This window comes from Vulpes vulpes, chromosome X, assembly GCF_048418805.1.
Source record: "Vulpes vulpes isolate BD-2025 chromosome X, VulVul3, whole genome shotgun sequence".
Lineage (NCBI taxonomy): Eukaryota > Metazoa > Chordata > Mammalia > Carnivora > Canidae > Vulpes > Vulpes vulpes.
In genome coordinates this window covers 19,725,115-19,740,329 of record NC_132796.1, presented here as the reverse complement: position 1 = coordinate 19,740,329, position 15,215 = coordinate 19,725,115, and the positions used below count along the sequence as shown (strand labels likewise).

The 15,215-nt window shown below is 39.5% G+C and overlaps 1 protein-coding gene across 10 annotated transcripts in view; it reads right to left on the bottom strand.

Moving 5' to 3' along the window:
* Positions 1–1,855: 1,855 nt before the first annotated feature.
* Positions 1,856–15,215, bottom strand: part of ZFX (zinc finger protein X-linked) — a 94,924-nt gene continuing 81,564 nt past the window's right edge. For 7 of the 10 annotated variants that reach the window (XM_072744492.1, XM_072744489.1, XM_072744488.1 and 4 more), the window contains 5 exons: positions 10,151–10,300; positions 9,789–9,932; positions 9,023–9,175; positions 8,355–8,495; positions 1,856–7,518 (listed from right to left, as the gene is read on the bottom strand). In XM_072744492.1, coding sequence (XP_072600593.1) covers positions 6,335–7,518; positions 8,355–8,495; positions 9,023–9,175; positions 9,789–9,932; positions 10,151–10,300 — 1,772 coding nt within the window. In that variant the 3' untranslated portion in view covers positions 1,856–6,334. The remainder of the gene's footprint in view (positions 7,519–8,354; positions 8,496–9,022; positions 9,176–9,788; positions 9,933–10,150; positions 10,301–15,215) is intronic. The other 3 variants (XM_072744496.1, XM_072744495.1, XM_072744497.1) reach the window with 1 other exon arrangement.

The window sequence follows — 15,215 nt, the reverse complement described above, 5'->3', positions numbered from 1 at the left end:
AGTACCATTCTGAATTTTCTATATTCTCTCCAAAAAAAATGTGCATTAAAACAGTTTAAAGACAACCAATCGATATGGAAATAGTTGATGTTTGAAATGAAAACTCCTGAACACAGAATTGATGCTGTGGTAACAAGACAGATAAAAGATTTATGTGTATGGGCTAAGACTGGAAGATGAACAAAGATGAATCCCTTGAATAAAGCAACTGGCATTGTGGGTGACAATTTTTCTAAATATTGTTACAAAAATATGTAATAAAAATAACTTGCAAAGTTATCAGCTTTGGATAGTAAGTTAATTTCCCTTGAAAAGTTACTTTTCTGAAGAAAAACTAAAGCATACCGCCCTAAAAGAAACAGGAACTAAATAAACCTTTATTTTTTTTAAATCATTTTTTAAAGATTTATCCAAGAGAGGGGAAGAGCACAGGGAGGGGGAGATAGTCTTAAGCTGACTCTGCACTTAATGCAGAGCCTGATGCCAGGCTCAATCCCACGACCTCGAGATCACGACCTGAGCCGAAACCAAGAGTCAGCCGCTTAACTGACTGCACCACCCCGGTGCCCCAGGAACTGAACCTTTAAGTCAGCCACACAACAACCACTCCAAGAGGGGAGAAACAGAAGTCAGCTAGGGGGAAACCTCCAGTATTGAAAGCTGAAAGTAAGAACCTCACAGTTTGCTAGCGGGCGAATGCCAGAGGGCAGCCCAGAAGTGGACTAATCCTTACTATTTTACGAACCTGGCACGAGGAACTCTTCTCTGCCTTCCGGGAGTCCGGGCCTGGGAGGGCTGGTGAGGATGCTGCAGCCATTCTCTCCCACTGGCTCCACTCCTCTGGTGGAGGACACAGCGGTCTCGGCTCCAAGTGCCTTCGGGCGCCTGGCCACACAGGTCAAGGCCTCGACTGAGGGGAGAGAGATTTGGCTTCTTGCTTTCCCAATTCAGCTTTATTAGAAGTTCACACGTTCAACTGGTGGCTTATGTCTATTTCCAATGTGGTTAGAACCCAAAGAGGAGAATGGATGTAACAGAACCTCCCAAACCACCAAAGATGGCTCTCTGCAATCTCTCTCCTTATTTTGAAGTTGCTTGGGCAAAAGGAAATGGCTGCTGAATTTAAAGCCAAATACAATCATTAAGGAAAAGCAGAAACTTGCCTCTCTTGGAAAGCAAAATAACATGGGTCTCGTTAACTATCCTATTTTCATCAATGGGTTTAGCTATTTGTGTGGTAATTCACATCACGGAAGAATAAACACGGAAGAATAAAAACCTCAGCAGGGTTTCTGTAGCAAAGTACCACAGTGGCTTTACAGCAGCAGGTCACAGCGCCAGAGCCTTTGTGTTCACCAGTACCAGCAATACAAGTAACACGAGACCAAAAGATCAGGAAAAACCAAGTAAAAGAAAATGATTCTTTTTTTTTTTTTAAGATTTTATTTATCTATTCATGAGAGAGAGAGGCAGAGACACAGGCAGAGGGAGCAGGCTCCATGCAGGGAGCCCGATGTGGGACTCGATCCCGGGACTCCAGGATCATGCCCTGCCCTGAAGGCAGGCGCTAAACCGCTGTGCCGCCCAGGGATCCCCCAAGAAAATAATTCTTGATGTTGACCTCAAACTTGGCAAACTTAAGAATTTCCCTCAGAAGTCATGAAAATGATTTTAAAATCAGTTAGGTGCAGTTGCTACAGTGATATTTTCACTGATGCTAGAAGTGCTGAAGGGGAGGGGGTCATATCACTTCCAGTTTATATGATGTTGGAGATTTATTAATTTTGTGATTTCAGTCTCATCGTAACCGTGTGTGTGTATGCCTTGTCTATAGCCAACACTCCACTAGAATAACTTAAAACAAAATAGGAATTTATTTACAATAGCAAAGATGTCAAAAATAACAGCAACAATATATAACAAACCCAAGAATTATTTTATGAAAAAGGCAAACAATATATACACGATAAAACAAAATCCAAAAGGGCAAAACTTAATTTTGACTTGCTCTAAAACAGCTGCAGAATGTGGCAAAATCACTTTTCATATATGAATTATTTAAGTAATGTTGGGCCAATTAAACACACACTTCTCAGCTTTTCTCTTCTATTTGCTGAATCTTCCTCGGATTAACCTTCCTTGGAATCTCAGAAGGAATCTTCCTTCTATTAACCTTTGAGAAAATGGAACTTAAGGGAGACTATACAAGATTTATGAAGTATAGGCTACTTAGGTGTGTACTGAAAAGGATACATACACACTGTCTGGTGGACTCACACTTCAAAAAGGTAAACCAAAGGTGTCAACTAAGTCCCCTTTAAACCTCACTGCTAAAAAAAAGAAAAAAAATAAATAAACCTCACTGCTTATTTCTTGGATTGTGTGTGTCTGTGTGTTTTCTCATCTACCACACAAAATTTGCACCAGTGATTTTTTTCATTCCTTGGGTGCTCTAAAAGTTTCCCAAACTTGAGCATGCATCAGAATCACTTGGAGGATGTTAGGACACAGATCACTGGGTCTCATGCCCAGTTTTCTGATTCAGTGGGTGGGACATGCAGCCAAGAATTTTTATCTTTAACAAAGTCCCAGGTGATTATGATGCTGTCACTGTTGCCAGACCACACTTTGAAAACCATTGCTCTAAAATATCACCCCTTTAAGATTTTGGCCAGTCCAGGCTTTTCCTTCATGGAGCCTAGAATTTGTGGGCAACAAAATTGTTAACACTGAGATTCCCAGAGAATAGAGCAATACATTATGTGACTGCCTGGGATCAGACCGGTAAAATGCTGTCTACCAGGCACTGTACTACAACTAAATTTTTCACATGCTATGGTTTTACGTGATTCATGGCTCTGGGCAGTGACACCATGTTCTCTTGACCAATGACCCCAAGTTTTAATTATTTACTATTTCAGGCCAACACCTGTTCCTACATAAAGATCTGAAGGATCTCATCTTTAAAAATGAAAGATGTCTCAAACCCATCTGTTACTCTCTTTGGACTCCTGGTAACTTTTATCTAACTTCTCATTTTTGTAACGATGCCCATTCTCTATCTAGCATGTTATTGTCTACAAATCAAAGCCCTCCAAACGTGATACAAAGGTGTCACACTAAGGCAAGGCTTCTGCTGTGGAGGTGGGGACAACACCCAGTGATTAAGTATGCTGTGGACTGATACTGAAATGAACATTAAGTGCTCTCAAAAACCACTTTATGCGTGGCAGATTCATCTCAGGGGAACTGGAGATGCTAATAAAACAAATCCCTTATGAAGATAAAAGAAAAAAATGAACTTCAAGGACACGCTCATCAAAGGACTCACCAATCATCTCTTAAGTTCTCTGATATATTACTTGCAAATTCGCACGGCTCAACTATTATGAGTATTTGCATCGAGTCACAAAATTCAAAGCAATCAAGCATTTTGCAATCCAATGCTGCATAAAAGGAATTAAGAAATGGGGAAATGAAAATAATCCACTGCTTTTGATGTTTATTAGGTTTACAAAAACTGTACATTTTTTTCCTTAAGAAAAAGCATTAACTTAGTACTGGTATCAAATAGACTAAACATCCATTAACAGGAAAATATTCTGATTTTTATTTTTGCACGTTATTCTCAAGTACACAATTACAATAATGTCACACATCCCTATATGATTTTCTTTTTATGTATTTTACTTTTTTTACAAAGTGTACAGAGGGAGGGACATACAATATTTAATAGGATATTTCTACAGAACAATAACTTATATTATGTCCTTGTAAAAATCTGTACCTCTTTAAAACATTTAACTGAAACATCCATTTTTTTTAGCTTTGCTAATCAAAATCGTTTTAAGAATTAAAACTAGGTTGTAACTAATGTCAGTACATAACAGTGACTACAATTTCATTTTCTCTTTATACAGACACATTTTATCATATTCACTTGACCAAACCCTTAAATACCTTTTAAAGGTTTCAATATTGTGCTTTAAAAAGAAAATAACTGTGTATGATTCCAGACTATGTAAGAGAAATATAAAGTGTGTAGAGTGTTGTGTTCTTTATCTTTCAGTTTATTTAAAAAAATATAGTTAAATGACCAATTATTTATATTTTCTGTACTAATTTTACAGCATGTTTTAAAGTCAATAAATTTCCGCTTTCATTTAAGTGTCTTTTACGTGATTTCTGGGGAAAAAAAAAATTAAGGGAGATTTTAAAGGTTCTCACAAAAAAACAGACAGAGCTTTCAAGGATAGTACTGCAGGGCAATGAATCACACAACTGTAAGTTACTTTAAAAAAAAAAAAAAAAAAAAAGCATGTTATGAGAGCCAAGAGGGCACAGAAGCTCCCACTGGGACAGGCCCATGCCTTGGCTTTAACTGGCATTCAGGTTGGAGTCCATACCAGCCTAAAGCACTTGATTTACAACTGGACAAAATCAATCTAGCACTTCAGAGGCTTGCCAACCACCAAATATTTAGATTTCTAACCCTATAAATATAATTCTTGAATACAAATATCAATGGCACAGAGAAAGAGGAGAGGAAAAAACCTAACAGCACGAAAGGGATGGAGCACCATAATGAAGTGGCAAGGCAGCTATCAAGTGGGAAGAAAGTTCCTAAATCTCCTATAATGTGCCAGATACTCATATGCTGACAGCCAATTCAAAGGACCCCAAAAACTGTTTTCCCATTTCCCAAAATCCATCTTAACATAACCAAATTCTAATTAACCAAGTATATTTTATCCATCTCTGACTCTGATTCCAAACTGTTTGTTTAAAAAATGTCAGCTCTCAAAGAAAAACAAGACTGTAAAAGACTTGGTGACGTTCCAAATAAGGCCTCAGATTTTCCTCATGCACTTAAACACACCTTTATCTTCTAACCGAAGCCAATTTAAGCGTTCAGTTTTTTTAAAGTTTGCTAACTGCAGCTAAGAAAGAACAGAGCAGGCTGGACCTGCCAGGTGTAGTCATAATTAGCACCCAATCCCTGGTACATGGCGCTGTGGCTTCCTTGATCCCCCTCGCTGGGTGACGCACAGCTCCCTCGTGGGCTTCTCAGAGAGAACTGAGGGAGTTAAGTCCAGATATTCATTAGCTTTTCAGAAAAATATAAAGGCATGGAGCTGAAGTTGTATGAAAACATTCTATCTAGAAACATCTTAATGTCTATTTTTCAATTACCAAAGATATTTAAAAGAAAATACCTTTACTCTTTAAAAATACTAGTGTCCTTATTTTCCTTCTAATTCTTCACCTGAGTAGTCTCTCTGAAGAGCATGATTTATAAAATGCTCTCTCATGCATCCCTGCATCTTTCATGTTATTGTAAATTTAATACTTTTCATTATAGATCTTAACTACTACTGGGGTTGTGTGTATAAATATGTAAAATAAGCAATACACACAGATACATGTTCTCTATATATGTGCATATATATAATTCAGGGTACATTTACATATATAAAGTCGCAAAAGATCCTACGAGCCACGAATTACCTCTAGGAGATTCCAAAATGCAGTCCTCAATAATCTCATTTGTAGCACACAACCATTCCAAGACAAAGCAGCACAGACGGAATAATCAAAATACAACAGCATCAAGCAAAATTTGTCAAGAAAGTTTTCTAAGTTTGCTATGCTGACAAAAGATGTAAATACATCAAAGAAAGCCCCCAAAGAAGTACAGTTTGTCTGCTAAACAAAATGAAAAGTAAACACGAACCCAGCCACTGTTCTTTCCTCAGCGATGCCAGGGACGCAAAAGCTCAAATGGAAACTTTCATTGTCAATATGGTCTGAAAATAGTAAGCAAGACAAGTAAATGACTCCCATATTAGGATAATTAGATCTGACTGTAAAATCTCCCATTTATGTTAGTCGATGTCTCTGACAATTTTATTGTGAGAAATTTATGGGAAAAAAAAATGAGTCAACATGAATACTTTCCAAGTTACCAATCTAAAGTTACCTTAACTTTAAGTTAAATGGTCTTAGAAGAGTACCATCAAGGTAAGCAAGGTAAATATTTAAATAAATATAAAACTTCTAAGATAGAAAAATTCAGTATAGAATCAGGGATTACTTTATTAAAAGCAACTTGTTGCTGCTTTCCCCCATTTATTAAACAAACTGAATAGAATTCAGAACACACTATTCAACAAAATGTAAAAAAAAAAAACCAACCAACTCAACTAGAAGCAATAATTCTATTTGTACACAGCATAAATCAATATACAGTATTGTATGTGAACGAGACTGATTGGCTTCAAATGAAATTTCTGTTTCAAGGCCAACATCTCTACAAATGTCTATAGAAGTACTGTTAGGGCAGGCCAACTTCTTTATGATGTCGCATTATGTGCTGGTTCTTTTCTGAAGGTCTACGGAACCCTTTCTTGCAGTACTCACAACGGTGAGGATAGTCTTTTGTATGAATGGAGATAACGTGCCGTTTAAAGCCTGAGGCATCTGTAGTGCTATACTCACAGTACTCACACTGATACACTTTCCTGCCACTGTGTGTCTTCATATGCTTTTTAAGCTCATTCTGTTGCCTAAATCCCTTTCTACATCTCTTACACCTAAATGGAAGATCTTTTGTGTGAACTGAGAGAATATGGCGACTTAGAACAAATGGATCTGCAATCTTAAAGTCACAATGTCTACACTGGTGCATTTTTTTACCCTTGTGGGCAGCCACGTGTTTCTTGAGTTCAGAAGGCCTGTGAAAGCCTTTATCACACATGTCACACTTATGGGGGTAGTCCTTCGTGTGAACCGAAATTATGTGTCGTTTCAAATCACTTGAGTTCGAACTCTTGTGGTCGCAGTGCAAACACTGGTGTGTTTTGCTTTCTTGGTGGATAAGAGCATGTTGCTGCACCTCTTTGGTATCTGAGAAAGTCAGAAGACAGATGTCACACTTGAATGGCATCTCTTTACTATGCTTAGTTTTTACATGTGTTTTCAAGTTAGAAGAGTCTGCAGACCTATATTCGCAGTACTGGCACTGGTACGGCTTCTCCCCAGTGTGGATTCGCATGTGCTTTTTGAGCTCTGATGGGTGACGAAAACCTTTGCCGCACTCCACACAAATATGAGGAAAGTTCTTGCTGTGGACCGCCAAAAGGTGGCGATTCAATAACCCTTGTTCAGCTGTCTCGTATTCACAGAATTTACACTTGTGCATTTTGTTGGCTCCTTTCTCCTTATGCACCATTTTGTGCGTAAACAAAGCCCCAGCATGAGAGAAATGCTTCCCACACTCGTCGCATTCAATGGCCTTCTCTGCTTTGCTGGTCAGCTTGTGGCTCTCCAGGTGGTTGTGTAAACTTATCTTCTTGTTGGTAGTGTAATCACAGTCAGTACAGCGGTACTTCTTCTTGGTAAGGTGTTCAGGATGGTTTTTCATGTGCCTTTTCAAAAAACCTCTTGACTTAAATTTTTTCCCACAAATCATGCAAGGATAGACAGTCAAGGGATGTCCATCAGGGCCAATAATTATTGCTAAGAAAGGAAAAAAAAAGGAGCATGAGTGATCAAACCAAGTTCCACTTTGGTTTCTTCAAGCAGTTAAAGTGTGTGTTCTGAACGTTATTAGGGAAGTATGCCTATGTTAAGCTATTTGCTACTTAACATTCCTTTTGCCATTTTTTGGTATAAGAGATATAGCAACCCTGTCATAAAAAGAACCCTGGTCTGAAAACTTCATTCAGTATGACTGTACCAACCTCAGTCCCTCCAGTTTAAAAACTAAATCAATAAATATGTAACTTCTACCAACTAGTGATCAAAGCTATGTCAATTTAGAAAATCACTCATAAAAATAGTTTTATAATCACAATTCCTGCTTTGGTTATTCCAAAAAACATAATTTTGTGTCAATTTACAGTAAAGCTTAAATCCACCTATGGAAATTTTAATATGCAAATTGCCATCCATGAATAGACAGGGTCACACGAACTGAAGTACTTGTCCTGCTGCTCTGTAAATTATGCCTGCCTTAAGGGAACATAATCAGATTCTTTGTATTAATTTTGTTTTTAAAACAGTTAATGCTTACAATAATTTGAGGGATTTCTTTTTATTTCCACATAAAAACCACCCGAGTTTTGAATTTTTTTTCCTCATCCACAATGGATCCGTTCCCTGTTTCTTTTTATCCCAGGAAATCATTCATGAATATCACTGAATTCTTAAAATTATATTTTCAAATTCAATACACAAAAGCTACATGTGGTCTAGCAGCTAAAATGCCATTACAACACCTCCGTGGATACATACTAGAGTTTCATCTGAGAGCTCGCAAAGCACGCTGCGCTGTGGAACTCTTGTGCCCTCACCTGTTTGGTACTGCCTGGAATCAGGTCTTCTCCTTTTCTTTGGTTTTTGTTTAGCCAGTCTGCCGAGCCCAGCAGACTCATCTATGTGCAAGAGGGCACTTGCAGTGCCATTCCGGGTTTCAATTCCATCAGAATTATTACCTAACAATGCGTATTAAAAAACAAAATTATACAGTATTATAAATTATAAAAAATTAGGGATTCTTTATTTACTACAACAACAAAAAGTAAGCCATGATACTCATGAATGACAGAGCCCCCATTCTAGGTAATGGGCTTTATGACCACATTTATTATAGTGAGACAGTAGGAAATGCCTAGCTTCCAAATCTAAAAAACACGTCATCATTGTGCCCCATGAACTCCCTTGTCTCCCAAAATTGTAAAGTCATGGGCCAGATACAATCAAGATGAAAAGTTTCAGCTTGAGAGCCTGTGTACTTCTTGCAGTACTTCCTGCTACGTAATATACACATGAAGGAAATTCCTGTTAAAAATAAAGACAAAAGGTAGACTTTATAATCTTCCTCTACTCTTGTTCATATCAAGTAACCCATACAGGGTAGTGGTGTTTCCTATTTTGGAAACCTAAGACCATAGACACCGCTCTCAATCATGAATTCATGTTCGCAAGCCAACTCCATCCAAAGAGCTGTCAAGTGACTTACCGTAAGCTGCCGCCCAAGCGATTGGCATGAAGGTTTTTATTTCATTGTCATCAATCTGTTGCTCGTGTGCTGCAGCGGCCGCTGCAGCCGCTGCAGCATCCTCCTCCCCTACGATCACCTCCATATAAACTTCGTCGGCGATTTCCGCAACATCTAAGTAGGAAATTATATCAACTTTTGTGACCAGGTTTACAGAGATCACAAGAAAGACGTTTTTATTTGAATTCAGTTAACAGACAAGTAGAAAGAAGGTTCATTATACATCTAGAACACAGCTTTCACATAGTCCTAAGCAGGTAATGCATATTTGTTGAACGAATCATTGATTTCTTGGCTTTCACCTTAAACTTTTTTTTAAGATTATTTATTTATTTATTTATTTATGAGAGAGAGAGAGAGAGAGAGAGAGAGAGAGAGAGAGAGGCAGAGGCACAGGAGGAGGGAGAAGCAGGCTCCATGCTGGGAGCCCTACGTGGGACTCGATCCCGAGACTCCAGGATCGCGCCCTGGGCCAAAGGCAGGCATTAAACCGCTGAGCCACCCAGGGATCCCCTTAAACTCGTTTTGTTTTTTTTTTTTTTTTAAACTCGTTTTTGAAGCAACATTTTACACATCCGTCAAAAGTCACTGAGACTTCCCTTGGGATATGGCAGCAATATAATCTCTACAATAATGCTAGTTGTTTTCCTTTAAACACTGACCATATTTAAAAACATAGAGCTACAAAAACATAAAATTTTCTCCCACAAAAAGGCCACCTACTTACTTAAATCTTCATCTTCTTGCTGAGAGTCGTTGACAGTCATATAAACCATCTTTTCCCTTGGCACACGAATACTGCTACTCTGATCAAGTAATTCAACTCCGTGATCATTCTCAGGCTCACTTTCCACAATGTCTACGGTGCCACCTATCAGGGGAGAGGACAGCTCCGAGAATTTATCTGAAAACTCCATTTCTCCCCATCTGACTTATACATTCCATATACTTTTCTACTGCTACATGGAAATCCTTGTTTAAAAGTTATCTTCAGAAAAGATTTCAAATGTTCTCAATCTAAACCACCCAAAAGAAATCAGGGTGAAGGGTCAGATCAGGATGTATAATATGCAGAAGTTTTCCTCTTACCTAAGTCATCCTCTCCAGGGTCAGCTTTAAAAATGTACACCTTGATGACTTCTGGGCAAGTGCCATCCACCTTACAAGGGTCAATTTCCGACTCTGCATCCATGGTCATTCCAGAGGAACCATCGTGTTCTATTTTGCCAGCATCATCCACTGAAAAGGCAGGAAATACATTACAAATAACAATAGCAGACCCTTAAATAAAATGTTAGTTTCTAAAAGTCCTTTTTACAAATATAATCTCTAACAGGCTTCATATAAAATCGGAGGATTTTTCCCTAGACATGTAGACACGTGGGGCACAGTGGGAAATGTGGCTGACTGCTACGTCAAAGCAGGGGTCATGGAGGGCCTTGTGCAACCCGGCAGAGGGGTTCAGATTTGACAATGGTAGGTCAGAGGTTTCTCAATCTGGTCAGGTGTCATTATCTCTTAGGGAATGTAAGAACACAGTTTCCAGCCCAGCAGCACTAACAGAGTCAGAATCTGTAGGGGGAAGCCAGCTGTGTGGAGAGATTTAGAGATTCTGCGCAGAGACTATTCAGCAGAGCAGCGGTAACAGCAGATCACCGTTTCCCGAACACCATACTGGCCTTTAGGAAAGTGGATGCAAAGGGATCGAGGCATAAAGTAAGGATAGCACTTGTGAGTCTACTGCAAAAATGTGGGCAGCAGATGCCAAGGCCTCACATCAAGACAGAAGTAGGATGGATGGGGAAGGACGCTAGACTGGAGCCCTGTCTTAGGACTGAAATGGCAGGACCTAAGAATGAAAACTGAACAGGCAGGACAAAGGAGCCAAGGATAACTTTGGTGTTTCTGATTTAGGTGACTGAGTATCTAGGGGAAGAAATGCTAAGAAGAGAAATGAGGAAAAGGATCTCTTCCTGCATGGTGAATAAACTTAAGGTCTGGGAGGTAACATCCCTGAAAGCTCTCACACTGGTGCCTGTCCCTATCCTTTTATTTATATATTTACTTATTTATTTAATTTTATTTATTCATGAAAGACACACACAGAGAGGCAGAGACATAGGCAGAGAGAGAAGCGGGCTCCATGCAGGGAGCCCAAAGTGGGACTCGATCCCTGGACTCCAGGATCACGCCCTGGGCTGAAGGCAGACGCTTAACTGCTGAGCTACCCAGGTGTCCCTGTCCTTATCCTTTTATATTCACAGCACCCTCTGCTTGTTTCTGTCCGAGTGTACTAGTCACTGTATTGTCACTATCAGGGATTTCCCTCCATCTTTCTCATTGATAGAGGAGAGAGAACCTGTCATTTTATAAGTCATTCTCTTAGGGCAAGCGTCCGGTGATGGCAGACGCTTGGAATACTGATGAGCCAATGATTCAGTGAATGAGATGTGAAGTCAGTGGCTGGATATTTGAGTCTGAAAGCTGAAGGCTGACACACAGATCTGGGAGCCATCAGATCTGTGTTAACTAGCCCTGAGATCACAGTGAGGACCTACAGCATGAGGAAAGAGTGGGGTAAGGCTATCCTGCGGACTGTCACAGTTTAAGGGAGGGACAAAAAGAATTCACAAAGGAACCCAAGAGAGGAAAGCCAGAGAGGCTGGTGGGAGATCCGGAAGGAGGCTAGCTAGGGAGTTATAAATCCCAAGAAGCCCATTAAGGCCCACGGCAATAATGCAGTGCACATCCAAGTCAAGGAGGAATGTCTGTACTGACTGTAATGTCTCTACTGGAAGTTGCTGATGCTCCTGGTGAAAAGCAGCATAGTGAAGGCTACACAGGGTCAGATTAAAATGGGGTGAGGATTCACTGGAAGGTGTGTGTTTCTTCAAGAAGTCTAACTTTAAACTGGACAACAAAGGGGCAGTAACTAGAATGAGGTGCAGAGTCAAGGACTTTTCTGTTTAGCTGATAAGAATACTCAAGCATATTCAGTCTGTGGGAGCAAATACAACAGACGGGAAGAAGCTGAAGCCAGAGGACATGGTGGACACTTCTGGATTGAGATGTCAGAGGAAAAGAGGAAGATGACATGAGAGGCAAAGATGAAGAAATTTTCCTTAGACAGGGGAAGCAATATGCTATCCTTCTGAGACCTGAGGTGGTAAACCTGGATGCGAACAAAGCTACAGTGTGTAAAGGGGGAAGACTGTAATGCTAGAAGCTGGAGAAGTTTGTGGCTGGTGGCTTCAACATCCAGCCTGACGTATATTTACCCCCTTCTCAAAGCTCAATATTTTTATGACATAGCCGGCTGACTGAGCCAAGGCCATTTTGTTAAAAGCAGCCCTGGAATTTCAAAGTGAGGTAGCAGTTACAAGGATGAAGATCTCACCAAATGAGTCAGAGAGTTCTGAATAAATCTGTTACATCTTCAGAAAACTCATCTCTGAACAGTTTGATATTATTGATGAAGCTTGCCCTTTTTTGGGCAAGGCTTGTCAAACTGATTGTAACAGATACTAGAAAATCAAGTGTCCTTGTGTGCACAAAGAACAGGGTCAGGCTAGCTGTTTTAGCATATGTTAGTTTGTTGGTACCCATAAGATAAAACCTTTGATGACTGAAAAACCTCATCATTTTGGAGCTTGCCAAATGTCATGTATTTATCTATAATTCGGAGTAAAAGACCTTTTTCTCTTTGCTTTCATTATTGTCTAGGAAAACACATTTCAAGTATACAGGTTCACCAGAGCCAAGCAAAGCCATTCTATTGTTAGACAAAAGTAGAATTCACCTTCAGGTTTTTGCCTTGAAAATTTGCCCCACTAACTCAACTTATGAAATTATTCTGAATATGAAGTATTACAGAAGTGATTTTTTTAAAACCACTTTGATGGTCCTGTTAAGTACTCAAAATTTCTCTGATTTTAAAGCTACCATTAAAAATGAATTTCTAAAAATAGACAAAGAAATCTTGCATAAAACTGAGTCATCATATGTATGATTTCCATCTAAGTGCCTTCTTCTAATGTAGTGATGAAGAACTAGAGGTCTGGAACAAGGCCTCTCCAAAATAGAAGAGCATAATTTCTGTAAATTAAGACTACTTCTAATAATAACTACCATTTGCATGGCATTTTGCTATTTCCTTATCATTTCTATGTACTTTTATTTGATCCTTACCTTTTCCAGATAAAGAAACAAAGGCTCTGAGACGGTATGTGATTTGCCCAAAGTCAATGAACTAATAAATAAGAGATGGGAGAGAAAAGAGGTGCCTGTCTTTAGAACCCAGATCTTAGGGCACCTGGGTGGCTCAGTGGTTGAGCATCTGCCTTTGGCTCAGGTCATAATCCCAGTATCCTGGGATCGAGTCCCACATCAGGCTCCCCACAGGGAGCCTGCTTCTCCCTCTGCCTATGTCTCTGCCTCTCTCTCTGGGTCTCTCATGAATAAATAAAATCTTAAAAAAAAAAAAAAAAACTTAAAAAAATAGAACCAAGATCTTTATTTTCATCTTCTGATTTTTTAATTTACTGTATAAGACTTATTATTTAAAAAAACACCAATAGTCCCACCAACCAGAGACTCCATCATGTTAGTAAATTTTCTTCCCAGTTTTTCTATTTTTGTTAAATCGGCATCAGTGTCCTCAAGCCTTATATAATAACCTTTACAACTCAGCCAGCATTTTAAACTTCAAAACTGAGAAACACTGGACTTATCAATGATCTCATTAGTAAGAGCAAAACTATAGCAAAATATAGGCAATACTTTATACTGCTTGAAGGAAGCTTCAGTAAACTCTCCTAAAGACCAAAAATTGAGGGATACTTATTTGCAATGGTAATAGATACCACTGTGCCTAAAAAACATAGCTCATTAAGATCTCAAAAAATCCAGTAGTTTCTGGAAAAGAAAAATTACTGGAGTGGAGGCAGGAAATAAACCACTTCAAGTAAATTGTTTTTCTTTTTGGTTTTGGGGTTAGAGAGAAAAAGAGCACTTATGGGGGGGAGGGGCAGAAGGAGGGGGGAGGGAAAGAGGGAGAGAGAGAGAATATAAATCTTAAGCAGGTTCCAGGTCCAGCGCAGAGCCCAACACAAGGCTCAATCTCATGATCCTGAGAGCAGGACCTGAACCCAAAACACAAGTCAGTCACTTAACTGTCTGAGCCACACAGCGCTCGTTTTGTTTTTTTTTTTTCTTCTTCTTCTTTATGAAGTCTCCACATGCCAGGCTTGAATCATGACCCTGACATCAAGACCTGAGCTGAAATCCAGAGTTGAATGATTAACCAACTGAGCCCCCCCAGGTGCCCCTCAAGTAAACTGTTAAATGCTGATCTAATTAGAAGATCAGTGAAACTAAGCTGATGGAGAATCTATGTAACAAGGAAGGACGGTGGTCATGATGGATAATGTAACATTTACTGACCACATACCTTGCACCAAGCATGATGATAAGCCCTTAAAATGTAACCATTTACTCCTCATAAAAACCTTATGGGGGATCCCTGGGTGGCGCAGCGGTTTAGCGCCTGCCTTTGGCCCAGGGCGCGATCCTGGAGACCCGGGATCGAATCCCACGTCAGGCTCCCGGTGCATGGAGCCTGCTTCTTCCTCTGCCTGTGTCTCTGCCTCTCTCTCTCTCTGTGACTATCATAAATAAATAAAAATTAAAAAAAAAAAAAAAAAAAACCTTATGAAATAGGTAATACACTACTGGGTACTTACCCCCAAGGTACAAATGTAGTGACCCAAAGGGGCACCTGCACCTCCATGTTCACAGCAGCAATGTCCACAATAGCCAAACTATGGAAAGAACCCAGATGTCCCCTGACAGATGAATGGATATCTATACAATGGACTATTACTCAGCCGTGAAAAAAAATTAAATCTTGCCACTTGTAATGACATGGATGGAACTAAAGAATATTATGCTAAGCAAAATAAGTCAATCAGAGAAAGATAATATAATCTCACTCATGTGGAATTTAAGAAGCAAAACAGGATCAAGGGGAAGAGAGGAAAGAAAAAAAAAGATGAAATCAGAGAGATTGACAAGCTATAAGAGACTCTTAATCATAGGAAGTAAACTGAAGGTTGCTGAAGGGGGGGTGTGGGTAGGGGGATGGGGTAACTGGGTG